General features: G+C 34.9%; 1 protein-coding gene across 9 annotated transcripts; it reads left to right on the top strand.

Moving 5' to 3' along the window:
• Positions 1 to 447: 447 nt before the first annotated feature.
• On the top strand, positions 448 to 14,019 carry LOC122014937 (pentatricopeptide repeat-containing protein At4g31850, chloroplastic-like). Of its 9 annotated transcripts, none has more exons than XM_042571481.1 (7): positions 448 to 3,991; positions 10,873 to 10,952; positions 11,090 to 11,182; positions 11,254 to 11,329; positions 11,475 to 11,527; positions 12,464 to 12,652; positions 13,551 to 14,019. In XM_042571481.1, exon 1 carries the CDS (start codon positions 699 to 701, stop codon positions 3,981 to 3,983), a length of 3,285 nt encoding a protein of 1,094 aa, XP_042427415.1. In that variant the 5' UTR covers positions 448 to 698; the 3' UTR covers positions 3,984 to 3,991; positions 10,873 to 10,952; positions 11,090 to 11,182; positions 11,254 to 11,329; positions 11,475 to 11,527; positions 12,464 to 12,652; positions 13,551 to 14,019. The 9 variants fall into 9 exon arrangements, with proteins under 9 accessions (XP_042427415.1, XP_042427413.1, XP_042427417.1 ...); XM_042571479.1 differs by having other exon boundaries at positions 11,059 to 11,182; XM_042571483.1 differs by having other exon boundaries at positions 10,830 to 10,952; positions 12,473 to 12,652.
• The last annotated feature ends 1,257 nt before the right edge of the window (positions 14,020 to 15,276 follow it).

Here is a 15,276-nt window from a genome sequence, read left to right as displayed (position 1 = left end):
TTCATTTTTATATTTTTTTGTTATTAAATAAATATAAATGAAATTTTTTATTCAAATAACGAATTATATTCCTGAAATATTCTTTTTCTTCTCTATAGGTCCGTCAATGCATATTTTTTCCTCTATAGTTTTATTATAAATTGATCTAGAGAATTATGGATCATTTTAAATTAAAATCAATGAAATTATCAAAACTTTTAATGTATTTATGCTCTTTTATATAAATTTGATAAAGTAAAGTGATAGTAATGATTTAAATTAAGAGCAATCTCTAAGTTTTTATTCTATTTATTCAACAAAAAATAAAAAATTTATTGGATTCCATTTACGTATCGAATTTAATATAAAAATATAAATATATCAAGGAGGTTTTAATCTAACACAGAGCCAGACTAGGCATGGTCCAGGATTAACCCGGGCCGTCACGGTTGATGAACCTCCCAAAAAATCCCAGTGGAGTCGCATCGCATCGCATAGCATAGCATTCATGATAGTATGTGTATCCCTTCTGCCTGGCTCGCGCAAGCTATCCCTTTTCTTCTCTCGGCATCCGGAACGAAGAAACCGAAATCAACTACCAGCTCCCTGATTTCTCCATCCTTTACGCCTCTTCGATCTCCTTATTGTCGCACGATTCCGAAAGTCGAATCGGATTAAGTTGGCGGTTGTTCTCCCAGATTGTCTGGCTTTGATTCGCCATGGATATCTCAGTGGCTTCAGTCGTCGTCGACCTCCCTAGTTTTTGCACCTCCAAACCGCTCGCCTTCGCTAGAGCTTGCCCTCCCCAAAGGCGGAAATTTGGGAATCCCAAACCACTCTCAGACCCCAAGAAGAAGCGGGTTTATGTCCGTTTGGGCAGTCCTCAGAGTTTCGGGGAGATGGGACGCACTGAATTGGATGTTAGCGTCGGTTCCGGTGGTGTGCTTGATGCCCTCAAGTCGATCTCCGACCCGGTTCAGGCCCTTTCGTTCTTCACGGAGGTCGCCCAGCGGCCGGTGGCCGTCCACACGACTGAATCCTTTGACTACATGCTTGACTTCTTGAGGGTTCGTGTCAGAGTGGACGACATGCGCCTTGTGTTTGATTTAATGCAGAGGCAGATTGTGAAGCGGAGCCCCAGCACTTTTTTGATCATTTTCAAGGCCCTTGGCGTCCGTGGGGGGCTGCAGAATGCCCCGCTCGCACTTTCAAGGATGCAGGAGGATGGATTCGTGATGAATTCTTTCTCTTACAATGGACTGATACATTTCCTTCTTCGTGCTAAATTCAGTAAAGCCGCACTGGAGGTTTACAAGCAGATGATATCAGAAGGAAAAATGCCAAGTATTAGAACTTATTCTGCTCTCATGGTAGATTTGGGCAGGAGGAGGGAGACAGTGGCTGTGATGGAACTTTTGGATGAGATGGAAGTGCAAGGGTTGAGTCCAAATGTATACACCTTCACCATATGCATTCGGGTTCTTGGCCAAGCAGGAAGAATCAATGAAGCTTATGGTCTCCTTAGGAGAATGGAGGAACAAGGGTGTCAACCTGACGTAGTAACTTACACTGTACTAATAGAGGTGCTTTGCAGAGCAGGGAGGCTCACTGAAGCAGAGAACATATTCTGGAAGATGAAGGCTAGTGAGCAGAAGCCAGATAAGGTGACTTATATCACATTGTTGGACAAATTTGGTGACGGCGGGGATTTTAATTCAGTGCAACGATTTTGGGAAGAAATGGAAAAGGATGGTTATCGTGCTGATGTAGTTGCTTATACTATTCTGATAAATGCTTTGCACAAACAAGGTAAGACTGAAGAAGCTACTAAAACATTGGAAATCATGGAAGAGGAAGGGATTTTGCCAAACTTGCATACTTATAATACGTTAATTGGTGGCCTTCTTAGAGTGAACAGGCTGGATGATGCTCAAGAGCTCTTTAACCATTTGAATATTCATGGTCCAAAGCCAACAGCTTATACCTATATCCTTTTCATTGACCACTATGCAAAATCTGGAGATTTTGAGAAATCATTTCAGACATATGAGGTTATGAAGAGAAAGGGAATTGTTCCGGATATTGTTGCTTGCAATGCATGCTTGTATGGTCTTGCAGAGTCTGGGAGACTTGGACAGGCTATTGAAGTTTTTCAGGAATTGAAGGATGTTGGTATTTCTCCTGATACTATTACATATAGCATAATGATTAAATGTTGCAACAGGGTTGGAAAAGTTGATGAAGCTCTGAGGTTGTTCAATGAAATGAGACAAAGTGGGTGCAACCCGGATGAGATTACTGTCAATTCGTTGATTGATGCCCTCTACAAGGCTGGTAGAGGATATGAAGCTTGGACAGTCTATTTTGGTATGAAGACGATGAATCTTGAGCCCACTGTAGTAACATACAACACGTTACTGTCAGGATTAGGAAAAGAGGGAAAAGTTGAGAAAGCCATGGAGTTGTTTCGGCATATGAGAAATCATGTTTCTCCTCCGGATACAATAACATACAATACTTTGTTAGACTGTCTCTGTAGAAATGGTGAGGTTGACCGTGCAGTGAAAATGTTGTACGGGATGACAGAAGAGGAATGTCTACCTGATTGTCTATCTTATAATACTGTAATTCATGGCTTAGGTAAGGAAGATAGAGTTAATGAAGCATTATGGCTTTTTCATCAAATGAGAAAAGTTCTTTTTCCTGATTTTGTAACTCTATGCAGCATCTTGCCTATGCTTCTTAGAAATGGGTTGCTGGAAAATGCTATCTATGTTACTGAGGCTTATGTTCTTCAGGCTGATGCTATAACAGATAGGTCTTCATGGGCATCTCTTACAGAAGGCATAATAAATGAAACTGGAATTGATCAATCAATTAAGTTTGCTGAAAAGGTCACTAGAAATGGTATGTTCCAAAATGACACATTGTTGTGCCCTCTTATTAAGTCTCTTTGTGGGTGTAGGAGAGCATGGGATGCATGTACTGTTTTTGAGAAGTTCAAAGGCTACCATATTTCACTAACCATTGAAACATATAACCCTCTTATTATTGGGCTCCTTGAAGTCAATTTAGTTGAAGTAGCTGAAAGGATCTTTGCAGAGATGAAAACAGCTGGATGCTGTCCAGATGTTTTCACCTACAATGCTTTCCTTGTTGCTTATGGTAACTCATCAAGAATAGCAGATTTGTTAAAGATGAAAGAAGAGATGCGTTTTAGAGGCTGCCAACCAAACAACATAACCTACAATACAATCATATCAGGCCTTGTCAAGTCCAACTTGCTGGATCAGGCAATTGACTTGTATTATGATCTTATGTCCGAGGGCTTTTATGCTACACCATGCACATATGGTCCTCTTCTTGATGGACTCTTGAAATCAGGGAGAGTACCTGAGGCAGAACATTTGTTCAGAGAGATGCTTGAGTATGGATGTAAACCTAGCTCTGCCATATATAATATTCTTATAAATGGATATGGAAAATCTGGCGATGTCGAAAAGGCTCTTCAGACATTTGAAAAGATGATTAGAGAAGGTATCAAGCCAGATGTGAAGTCTTACACAATTCTTATAGACACACTTTGCATGGCTGGTAGAGCTGAAGATGCTTGGTGCTACTTTAAGGAAGTAAGGTTAACTGGTCTGGAACTCGATTTGATCATCTTCAATTTGATGATTAATGGTCTTGGGAAATGTCAGAGAGTACAAGAAGCCATGACTCTCTTTAACGAAATGCAAGATAGAGGAATATTTCCTGACTTGTATACTTATAATTCTTTAATACTGACCTTTGGGAAAGCTGGGATGGTTACTGAAGCTGCAAAGATGTACGAAGAACTCCAATTGAAAGGTTTCCGACCTAATGTCTTCACATATAATGCACTTATTCGAGGTTACAGTGTGTCAGGTAATACTGACCATGCATATTCGATGTATAAGAAAATGCTAATTGGAGGGTGCAGTCCTAATTCAGGAACGTTTATCCAGCTTCCTAATCCATGATATTACAGGTTAGAGTTTATTTATATGAATTGCATTATGTATCTTGTTCTGGATATAGAATTTGATGTCAACTAACAACAAACTGTATCATACTCAGTATGGAATTTTGGTACATTTAAGTATGATGAATTCTTGATAACTCTTTAGATATCAATTTTAGTGCATCTCGCACTTCACTTATGAAGTTTCTCAAAACAACTAGTGATTGATCTTTTTGGTAACGTATGAGACTATCCAAAAGATGTGCTTCCTCTAATGTTAAGAGATAGTTACAAACCCACTGCAACAGCTGAATGAGGAAAGCAAAATGAACTCTGTGTAGAAATGTTAGAATGTAGAAGACCTTGAGTTGCTGTAAATAATGTTGGAGCTATGAAGTAAAGGGAATATTATTTGTGTTGAATATAATCAGTATTCACTCTTGCACTAAAGAAGCTCAATGGAAAAATAATTATAGTTGGATTGAACTAACTGAGTTGTTCATACTAGTCAGATTGGTTGACTCGATTACTCAGTTATGGAGGTGAGTTGGTCAAGCAGTAAAATCAAGTTGGTGAGTAGCAGGTCTGTCAAAATTAGGGAATAAGATATTGTATCTATGCTATTATTGTTTTATAAAAGGGAAATTTCCCATAATTTAAGACTCGGGGGTTACCACCTTAAGTAAATATCAGGTTGGTTAGATTGGACGAACAAAATGGATAGTTAGATTTACGACTGATCGAGCATGCCAACTGAATCAAGTTAATGAAAAGGGTTAGCTAGATCAATTCACCAAATAGACTAACCTAGCTTAGAAGCACCACAAGTTGTTTGGAATAACCAAACTGGGTGGATTGAGCGAACTAGTCAAATAGGTCAAACTCACCAATGCACGAAAACTTACAATCAGTTAAAAATATAATTGTAAAAGACAAGATTTGTAATCAGTAACTGTTGCTTGGAATGAGCAAACTGGGTGGATTAGCGAATCAAACAAATAGGTCAAACTAACCAATGCATGAAAACTTGCAATAGGTTAAAAACAATAATTGTAAAAGACAAGATTTGTAATCACTAATCAGTAATTGAGAGTAAGAAGCATAGTCTAAATAAATTATGCTTTCTGTAGGTCTAACTTTGACTAACTAAAGGACACTTCGCTTGACTATGCCTGAGAGAATAACTCAACTCTTTGCAACAGGGATATCACCATACATATTGGCCAAACTTGTCTTTTTAGTCAACTGATTGAGATATAACTTCATAAATTGGAAAGTCATTTGTCTCTCCATTGAACCTGTTGACTAAACTATAGTCCACTTGCGACTAAGTTGCTGAGCCACTTACTTTTCCTCACTCCAATTCACGGCTTATGCTCGCTTGCTAATGACAACAATCTCTAGGGTTTTGATTGTTTGCTTTCATTGGTTATCTAAGTCAATAGTATGTTCGGCTCTTGTAGGGGTGCCAAGGAGCCTTTGGTACTTCTCTGCAAGGAAGAGGGTCTCTTGGCCTTTAAAGCTAAGGGAGTGCCCTCTTACCATTTAGCCTTTTTGCTTGCTATTCAATGTGCTCTCTGCCTATGGGTATAAAATGCAAAATGTGCATTCGGTGAAAAAGGTAGACTTTTTGCTCCTTTTTGTGATTTAGGTGATAAGACACAATCATTTTGACTTGCTTGAGAAGAACTTTTTTTTTTTTTTTTGCCAAACTTCATTGGTCAAACTTTTATTTTTAGCATATTTTTCTCGAGGTGTAATATGAAGTTATAAACCCGGCCATAGCCGGTCCCAAGCCCAGTTGAGAAAGGGCGAGGGTTGCACGTTAGTTTGCCGGCCAACGTGGACTTTCAGGCAAATGTTCAATGAATGAATTTATCAAACTATTATGCTAATGATAGGATGTTCTCCGAAAGGAACGTGTTATAGGGTCTGACTATAAGGTCTCGACAAGGACGGCTATATCTCCATGAGAACTCGAGTGTAATGCTAAATATGCAAAAGTTCGCGTTGCAGGATCCGACTATAACGCAAAGACCACTACATCTCTCATAAGAACTTTGGTGTAGTATTAAATATGCAAGAGTTCTCAAACTATAGATTGGATAAGAACAAATATTATAAGAAAATCAATGGTCTAAGATTTGAACTATAGAACATAGGAGCACTCACTGGTAAAGCAATGGAGGTAATCAATATGATGATTAGAAGAAGAATTAATATTTTATTTACAAGAGACAAAATGGGTAGGAGAAGGCAAAGATGATAGAGAATTTGAGTTGTAAGTTATAGTACACAGGAAGGAGTAAAACAAGAAATGGAGGAGGTATTATTGTCGATAGTTCGCTAAAGGACAAAGTAGTAAGATTATATCTCCTATTATAGTAGCGGTGAAAGAAACTATTAATGTAATTAGCATATATACACCTCAAATAAAATTAGATGAACATACCAAATATAGATTTTGGAATGATCTAGATAAGGTATTACAAAATATTCTGCCAACCGAAATGATCTTAATAGGAGGATATCTAAATAGACATGTAGGAGTGAAAAATAAGAAATAAGATACATGAGAGTTATGAGCTTGAAATAAGCAATGAAGAAGTGACAGTATATGACCTTATACTAACTAATATGTTTTTTAAGAAAAGAGAAGAACACTCCGTCACGTTCAAAAGTGGGAATAATAATTCATAAATTGACTTTCTTATGGTTAGGAAGAATGATAGAATGATTTGTAAAGATTGCAAGGTTATTTTTGGAGAAAATTTAACTACCCAACATAGGTTAGTAGTATTGAATATACGCCTCAAGCATAGTATCAATAGAAGAAAAATATGCATGACTCCTAAAATTAAATGGTGGAAGTTAAAGGATGGGAAGCAAAACATATTTAAGGACAGGGTACGATTACAAGTATTAGGAGAAATATATGACGGCTCGAATACGACATGGGATATGATGGTATTAAAGTTGAAAATAATAGCCAAGAGTGTACTTAATAAATCAGGGGCATACACCTCCATGTAAAAAATCTTGATGATGGAATGACAAAGTACAGGAGAAACGAATAGCTTATAAAGACTTATATACTTTTAAGAATAAGGAAAACTTAAAAAATATATACAGTAACCAAGAAAAAGGCCAAGAAAGCAGTGAATGAAGCTAAGAATGAAACTTTTATATACTTATATTGAAAATTAAATACAAAAGAAGGGTAAAGAGACATTTATAGAATAGCTAAAGTGAGAGAGAGGAAGATAAGAGATCTTATCAAATAAGATGTATTAAAGATAAATGCAATAGAGTTTTAGTAAATGATGAGAAATAAAAGAGCGATGAAATAAGTATTTTCATTAACTTTTTAATAAAGATTTAGATGATCAACTTAATTTAGGTAATTTAAGTAGGTCAATTGAGTATAGAAATTTAAATTTTTATCGTATAATTTAATCTTAAGAAGTATAGCAAGTTTTAAATGGAATGTAAAATGGAAAAGCTATTGAACCAAATAGAGGTATGGAAGTGCATTGGGAAATAAAGTATTGAATGACTCATACAGTTATTCAACTTGATACTGAAAACTAAAAAATGCTTAATCAATGGAAGTTAAGTACTTTAGTTTCCTTATATAAGAATAAAGAAGACGTACAAAATTGTCCAAACTATAGGGGTATTAACCTAATGAGTCGTACCATGAAACTGTCAGAAAGAGTAATAGAAAAAAAAACTAAGGAGACCATGGTGATCGAAAATTAATTTAAATTTATGCTTGAGAGGTACAATAGAAGTTATACATCTTCTTAGACAACTAATTGAAAAGTAATAGAAGCAAGACTTACACATGATATTCGTCGACCTAGAAAAAGTTTATGATAAACGACCAAGGTAAATTATATGGAGAACGCTAGAAAAGAGCGGTGTTAGCATAGTGTATATTGAACTAATTAAGGATATGTATGAGAATGTAATGACGAGAGTGAAGACTTCAAGTGGATTAACTGAATCATTTCCCGTAAAGATAAGGTTATATTAAGAATCAACTCTAAATCTCTATATTTTTAGAACTCACTGAACACATCTGATACAGTACTGCAATGCATGTTGTTTATAGATGATGTTGATTTAGTAGAGTAAATGCTAAATTAGAATTTTGGCAGGAAACACTAGAAGTGAAATGCTTTAGACTTAGTAGAGTAAAGACATAATATATAAAATTTAAGTTTAACAATATTAGACGTAATAACACAATTGTTAATTGTTAAGATAGAAGATGATGAGTTTGTAAATAAGAGTTTTTAAGTATTTAGGATCATTTTTACAAAAGGACGGAGGGATTGAAAAAGATGTCTTACATAAAATACAAGTAGTTGAAATGGAGGAGAGTGTCAAGTGTTTTGTGTGATTGTAAAGTATCTCTAAGACTTAAAGGAAAATTTTACAAAACAGTAGTTAAACCTGTTATGTTGTATGGAGTTGAATGTTGGGCTATGATGTGAGCGCATGCGCAGAAGATGAGAGTTGCAGAGATGATGATGTTAAGGTGGATGTGCGAGCATACAAGGATGGATAGGATATGACAATAACAACAACTAAGCTTTATCTTACTAGGTGGGGTCGACTACATGGATCTTTTTATGTCATTGGGTTCTATCCTCTATTATATCATTATCTATACTTAAATAAATTTTATCTTATTTAACCAAGTTTTTTTGGTCTTCCTCATGTGCGTGTTTGTTATAATTTCACATTGCATAACTGGAGCATTCACATGTCTATACCATCTTAAATGTGTCTTTCGGAGTTTTCCCTCAATAGATACAACTCTGACTTCCTCTCTAATGTTTTCATTTCTTATTCTATCTATTCTTGTATGTCCACACATCCACCTTAACATCTTCATTTCTGCAACTATGAGAGAGGATGGGCAGGATAAGAAATGAAAATATTAGAGAGAAAGTCGGGTTGCACCTATTGAGGGAAAACTCTGGGAGATGTTTAAGATGGTACGGACATGTACTTGAACGACTAATAAATACTCTAGTTGGGCGATATGAAACTATGACAAATGTCCATATCAAACGAGGAAGAGGTTTAAAAAAAAAAGACCTGATTAACAACAATAAAGTAAGATAAAATTTATTTAAATATAAATGATGATATAGTAGGAAATTGAACCTAATGATGTAAAAGGATCCATATAACCAGTTCCACCTTGTAGGATAAGGCTTAGTTGTTATGGTTGGAATACAAAGTTATGGTTGACAATTTATTTGATTCCTTTTAATTTAGTAGGAAATATATTATTTTACAGGGACCTTTTGCATATTTATCCTTTTCTAAAGAAAAATAAATACTTCATTCGATCACCCAGGAAATACAGCAGCTTGATAGACCTTCCACAAGCACACGGTCACTCACTTCCCAAACATACTTAGCCACAACATCAACCTCTTTGTTGTACCCCCTTCTGACATAACACCATCTCATCATACATGAAGGCTGACTTGTTTGTTAAACAGAAAAAAATCATAACATTCCTTAGTAGCCAGCAATTCAGAAGAAGCATAGATTTGTAGCTGAAATGGAATTTATCCATATGTTGCTAACTACAACCACCAAGAAAGTACACCATCAATTCATCCTCCAGCTCAATTATAACATGCTCAGTAAAAATATTACCTTTGACATAAACAACATAGCTAAGAGTAGGCTTCCTTACATTGATTTCAAATCTACTTCTGAACTTCAGTTTACAACGTCAGTATCCACATATCTTGACAATGCATAAGAAGAAAACCATATCTGTTACTTATATATCTTCCTGTTTCAATCCTTCTTGATATGCTACATTGCAACAAAAATAGATGCCCTTATGTTGGCAGCCTGAGCATTGCCTAAAGTTTAATCATCTAAATTCCTTGTAAATATTTTACAACCATCAATAATGGAATGTTTCCAACTCCTATTGGTCAACTTTACCGTTGCGCCAAAGCTCCCCTTTTCCAACTCCTATTGGTAATGTTGAATATTCATCTACAATGTACAGTATCTTCTTAAAGGCCAAGATGCTTAGTTTTCATGAATCATGATAATATTGGTTTTATTTTGAATTATTTTTATATCAAGACATCAATTTAGAGATGATAAAGTAATTAAGCTATTTTCCTTGATATGCCTTGCATTCACATCTTCAGAATAGATGCTGCATTACAAAATGATATTTGTTGGAAAATCATCGCATACATGTTGGTTGATCACAATATCCCATAAAAGAAAACTTTTTTACTATGATACAGTTAACACATACAAGGTGTGCGATTCTAGTTTTAATTTCATTGAAACTGAAATTATGCGACTTAATAATCATTTATTTTCTGCCGGTACCAGGTTGTTGGTGCATCTTTGTTCACATTTCATATTAAATATCAATTTTGTTATACTTGTGTTTCCAGATTGGAAAGCTAAATGCAGGTATTATTGTCCATATTATGGAGCAAGGTTTCTTTGATTAAGATAAGGTTCTTCACCTGATGGTGATAGGATTGTCTTTCAGTACTATGAAGTAGTTTATCCTGCTAATTCTTCTTTCTCTCTCTTTTCCCAACTCTCCTTGATGCCTAGCAGTCGAGTTGAAGTAGTTTGAACATCATTATTCATGCTCTTATCAACTTACTTTAGGGTTGCAGGCGGCAAGTTAGATATCCAAACTTGCATATACCACGTTACTTCATTATTGGAGAAAAAAACAGAATATATATCCATCTTACCTGTAAAATTCATAATTGATCACCTATTTGAGATTATATGCCTTTTGCCCATGCCCATGCGAAATAAATATGTTCTTGTAATTCTTTCTTAGGGACCACATTCTAATTTTTCTGGGACAACATCTGGTTGTACAGCTTGCATGACTGTTATTAGGAACGATCAACTTTTGTTGCAAATGCTGGTGATTCTCGCTGTGTTGTCAAGGAAGGGTCAGGTTTGCCCCCAAGGAATCCTATTTTATGTGTGCAATTATATGCTTTACTACATCAATGGAAGATATTATAGTTATGTGTATGTTTGCTCTTTTTGTTCCTTGATAGGCTGTCAGCTTAACTATTTATCACAAACCAGGTCTTGAAGATGAGAAAGAGATAATCCTAAAAGCAGGAGGATTTATCCATGCTGGACCAGTAAACGGAAGCTTAAACCTTGCAAGATCAATTGGTATTAGTGTTAATTGAATTTTTATGGCTCAATGAAGTGTGTGACACTTCTGAGAGAACCCTTTGTGCCAGGTGACATGGATTTAAGGAAAATAAATTTTTACCCGCGGAAAAGCAAATTCTGACTTGCAATCCCGACATCAATATTGTGAGTGCTTCACAGTTCTATTTGGGTTATGGCAGATTTAAGCCCATTTGAAATATTTTACGTATCTGTAGTTAACCATTTAGATCAAAAGCTCGGTTTGTTAAGAAGACCAGTCTATATATTTACATCAAACATATGCTTGCAGGTGGAGCCATCTCATGAAGATGAATTCATTGTTATAGCATGTGATGAAGTCTGGTAAGCCTGATCAGCAATTCTAGTTTCAAGATGACCGGCAATAGCTTCACTTTTCGTTCTCAGTAAATTTATAAACAACGTAAATTGTATATATACTAAATGCAAATTGAATATACTCATCAGTGAAATTTTCACTCTTCACTAAAGAAGCTCAACGGAAAAATAGTTGTAGTTAGATTGAACTGAGTTGTTCATACTATAGTGAGATTGGTTGACTCGATTGTTCAGTTATGGTGGTGGGTTGGTCAAGTAGTAAAGTCAGGTTGGTTAGTATATTTAGAGGATCTATATAGCCGACTTTACCTATGGAATGAGGCTTGGTTGTTATTTCACTAAAGTAAAATTTGATTTACATTTATTTGCAAGTATATCTGAAATTTATATATATTGTAGATAACTGCAATTTTTCTTTACTGAAGCAAGTGCAAGTTATTTAACTATATGTATATATATATTTATATATATAACGAAAATATAATCTCTTGTGAAAAATGCAAGACTCAATAACTTTGTGATTTTAGTGGATGCATATGCAACAAAGCCATTATAGAATTATTGATTTCGTCTTATACAAAATCATTTGTGCTGGCTACCTGTGGCGCACGTTGTGTGGTTATTAGTGGCAGGTCAATAATTGAATTATTTATTAGGTTTTTTAGTATCTTTGGGGAATGTAATTGCCCAAGACAATTTTAACTGCATTACTAATAACCGGAAAAGTAAAAAAGAAAAATTTATATACACTTGAGACTAATATCCACTGATGTCATTTTTTGTTTTTTTTTTAAAATTGTCTTGTTTGATATACAATGATACATCAAGTGTAAACATGAGACAAACTATATTTTTCTAATGTTTTAAATTTTCTTTGTTCATCCTCTTCACTTTTATTTATTATATTTTTCTTCCTTGCTGGATTTTGACTTTTGGTTGAAGCTTCACAAGGCAATGATGCGTGAGGAATCAGTAAAGTTTGAAGAGGGCATCATCTTTCAGGAATTATATAAATCCTTCAAATGCGGTTAATGTATCTGCCGGACCAGGTCCGGAAAAGGCTTCCAATGAAAAAGCAGTGGTCAATGAAGGCAATGCAGGTGAAACCATTGATGAACCTGATGGTGCTGAGTAAGTTGTATATTCTATTCTCTGGCTTGCAATTTTGTATGGTGTATATGAGCTAGGAATCATTTATATGCAAATCTGTCTGTTACATCAAAAAAATTTATTTTTAAAAGTACCACTTGCAACGTATGATACTCAGAGTTTGTCATCCTTGATACCCGACGTTCCTGAATTTTCTTGCAGGTAAATCCTTTGGTTTAATTTTTATTTAATATCTGTTATTCAGGTAGTTTTCAAATTTTACAGCACAAATAGTACGTAGTGTTCTTCAATACAACTGATCAAAAGCATAACCAACTTAGTTTAGGATCTCCCTATCAAGTTGAGGTCATTATTGAGCTCAAAATCCACATAAAAGCAAAAGCTTCAGTGATTCAGTGAATTAATCAAGGCTTTTTTAGATGTCAACTACAACAATTTCCAGTGATTCAGTGATTTTCTTAACCTGGAGTAGTTCTTAGTGATTCCTGATCAGGCAGGACCTTTAGAAGTTATACATATATGACCTGTAGTTCCTGTTTGAAAATTCCCTTTGCTGCTTTTTTACTTCCACACCACTGTGCAACTTAATCTTCTTGATCAAAGCAAATGGTGGCATATGCATCCAACTAGGAAACTTTAATGATCAATTGATCTCACTCACCTTGCTGGCATGCATACATCTAGAAGCTGTTCCCATAGAATGCCCAGTTGATTAGAGTACGGTAGATTTGTTCCATTGGAGATAAGGGATCAATTTTTAACGGGTGCATGTTCTCATAAAAAAAAAAATTTTCTCATCCTTTAGTTAAATTGAGGGTCGATTATAGATTGATTTCATGATTTATTAATTTTTATATAATTTAGGAATGAATTATAAAAATCATATAAATTTAATCACCTTCTATTACGATACACGCAGAAGCTAATTCAGAGGGGCACGCGATGACAGCCACTCAGCACAGCAGTGCAGGGCGACACTGGGACAAGTTGCTGCAGCATGCATGCATGCATGATGGCCTCATCTTCTCATTATCTCCTTTCTCCCCATGCTGTTGAGGAAAGTCTTAATAATATCTTGACTCGGGGTGCTACGCCTGATTGGTTTGCATGCCAAGCCCTTTTTTAGGTTCTTCGTCATCCCCCAAAAAGGTTGAGCATGATCTAACTTATCCAATCACTGAGGGAGGGGACCGTCACCACTCAGGTGGATGCTTTCCCAGACATCACCTGCTTTTTATTTAATTAGAAAAAAAAAAAATGAAACCGCTAAGTTAGTGGCCCTCGCAGGCTGTCTATTATTATGAGGGAAATAAAGCGGGAAAGTCTAAATGGCAAGTGTATTAGCGGGAGTCTACAGAAATGAAGAAATTTTCTATTGAATTTTGATCCGACTATATAATCTTATCCTAAATACTTATCATTAAAGCATACTCCAGGACACTTGTTATTTAATTGAAGAAGTATTAACATGCTGAAACTATTATTATCAATTAAGCCTATCTCTACGGTGATCTTAATGCATGAGTTTTCTCAGCTCATTTGATCTTACAGTCTTACAGAGACATGTTACTCCGTACGGCAGGTGCTACAACACTTTTATTCCTGCGATCTTTAAAATTGTTTTGTTTGATCTCAAGCTCGATCGAGGATTAGTTAGTTGATATCACCATTATATATGTACTACGTAGTACGATATCTAATATTTATGTCATGTAAATCGGTGAGTTTTAATATAATAATGTTAAAGCAAAATATATTTTAATAAAATGCATATTTTAATAGAGATGTCATGCCATAAGTACAATACAAAAATTATTAATTACAATTTAACATTTAATTGCTTTCAGGTAGTGTTATCATGTGCCTATGTTGTGTCTACCTTTATTTCATTTGGAAATCAATATATATTATCTATTATATAGAGGATGAATGAGTTGTAATCCACCTACTAGAAGATGCATCTTGTTTAACAAGTTTGGCATTTGCATATTGTTTTGAGGAAAAAGGCTAAAAAAAATTACACTTTAGATTGATCTACACTTATTTTTATATATATATAATTTAGGTATGCCGCTTTATTAATTATTATTAAAGATAATTTATTTAGTGTTACAAAATTTTTTAATCAATCATTAGGATAAATTAGAAATTAGAAAGTATTTATAATTGTCCATCCAAATCATCAATGTTCTTAGATTTATTATTCTATTAAAGAAAAATATTCTATAATATATCATTCAAATTTTAGTTTTATTAGATTTAAAGTTAATGCTCCTCCATACAGAAGTGAATTAAATATAAGGTTATTTAATAAAAATATTTTTTTTTCTAAAAAATGTCCAATATACCAAAATAACCTATTTAGAAGTTTGCTTTTCGATGAACACAATCCTTTTAGTGAAAATATTGTCTTTGATAAATGTTTCTTGAGAATTGACTCGTTTTGCTTAGATATGCTCCTAGATGTAGGATAAACATAATGGGGCGATCAATTTTTGACTGACATGTATTTTTGAAAAAAAAAATTCTTTCCAACTCTTAATCACTTGAGCTATAAACTGATCTCCTTATTTCACTCCTTGTATATAACTTATGACGATGGATTGTGAAGAATACTTAGGAGGAGCTTAATCATCTTTTACTAT

This window comes from Zingiber officinale, chromosome 8B (genome assembly GCF_018446385.1).
Source record: "Zingiber officinale cultivar Zhangliang chromosome 8B, Zo_v1.1, whole genome shotgun sequence".
Lineage (NCBI taxonomy): Eukaryota > Viridiplantae > Streptophyta > Magnoliopsida > Zingiberales > Zingiberaceae > Zingiber > Zingiber officinale.
Note: the sequence above shows the minus strand (reverse complement) of the source record. Positions and strands in the feature narration are given on the sequence as shown.

What these genes read in the sequence shown, in the direction of transcription:
- LOC122014937 (XM_042571476.1), top strand. Translation starts at nt 699, where the DNA reads ATGGATATCTCAGTGGCTTCAGTCGTCGTCGACCTCCCTAGTTTTTGC.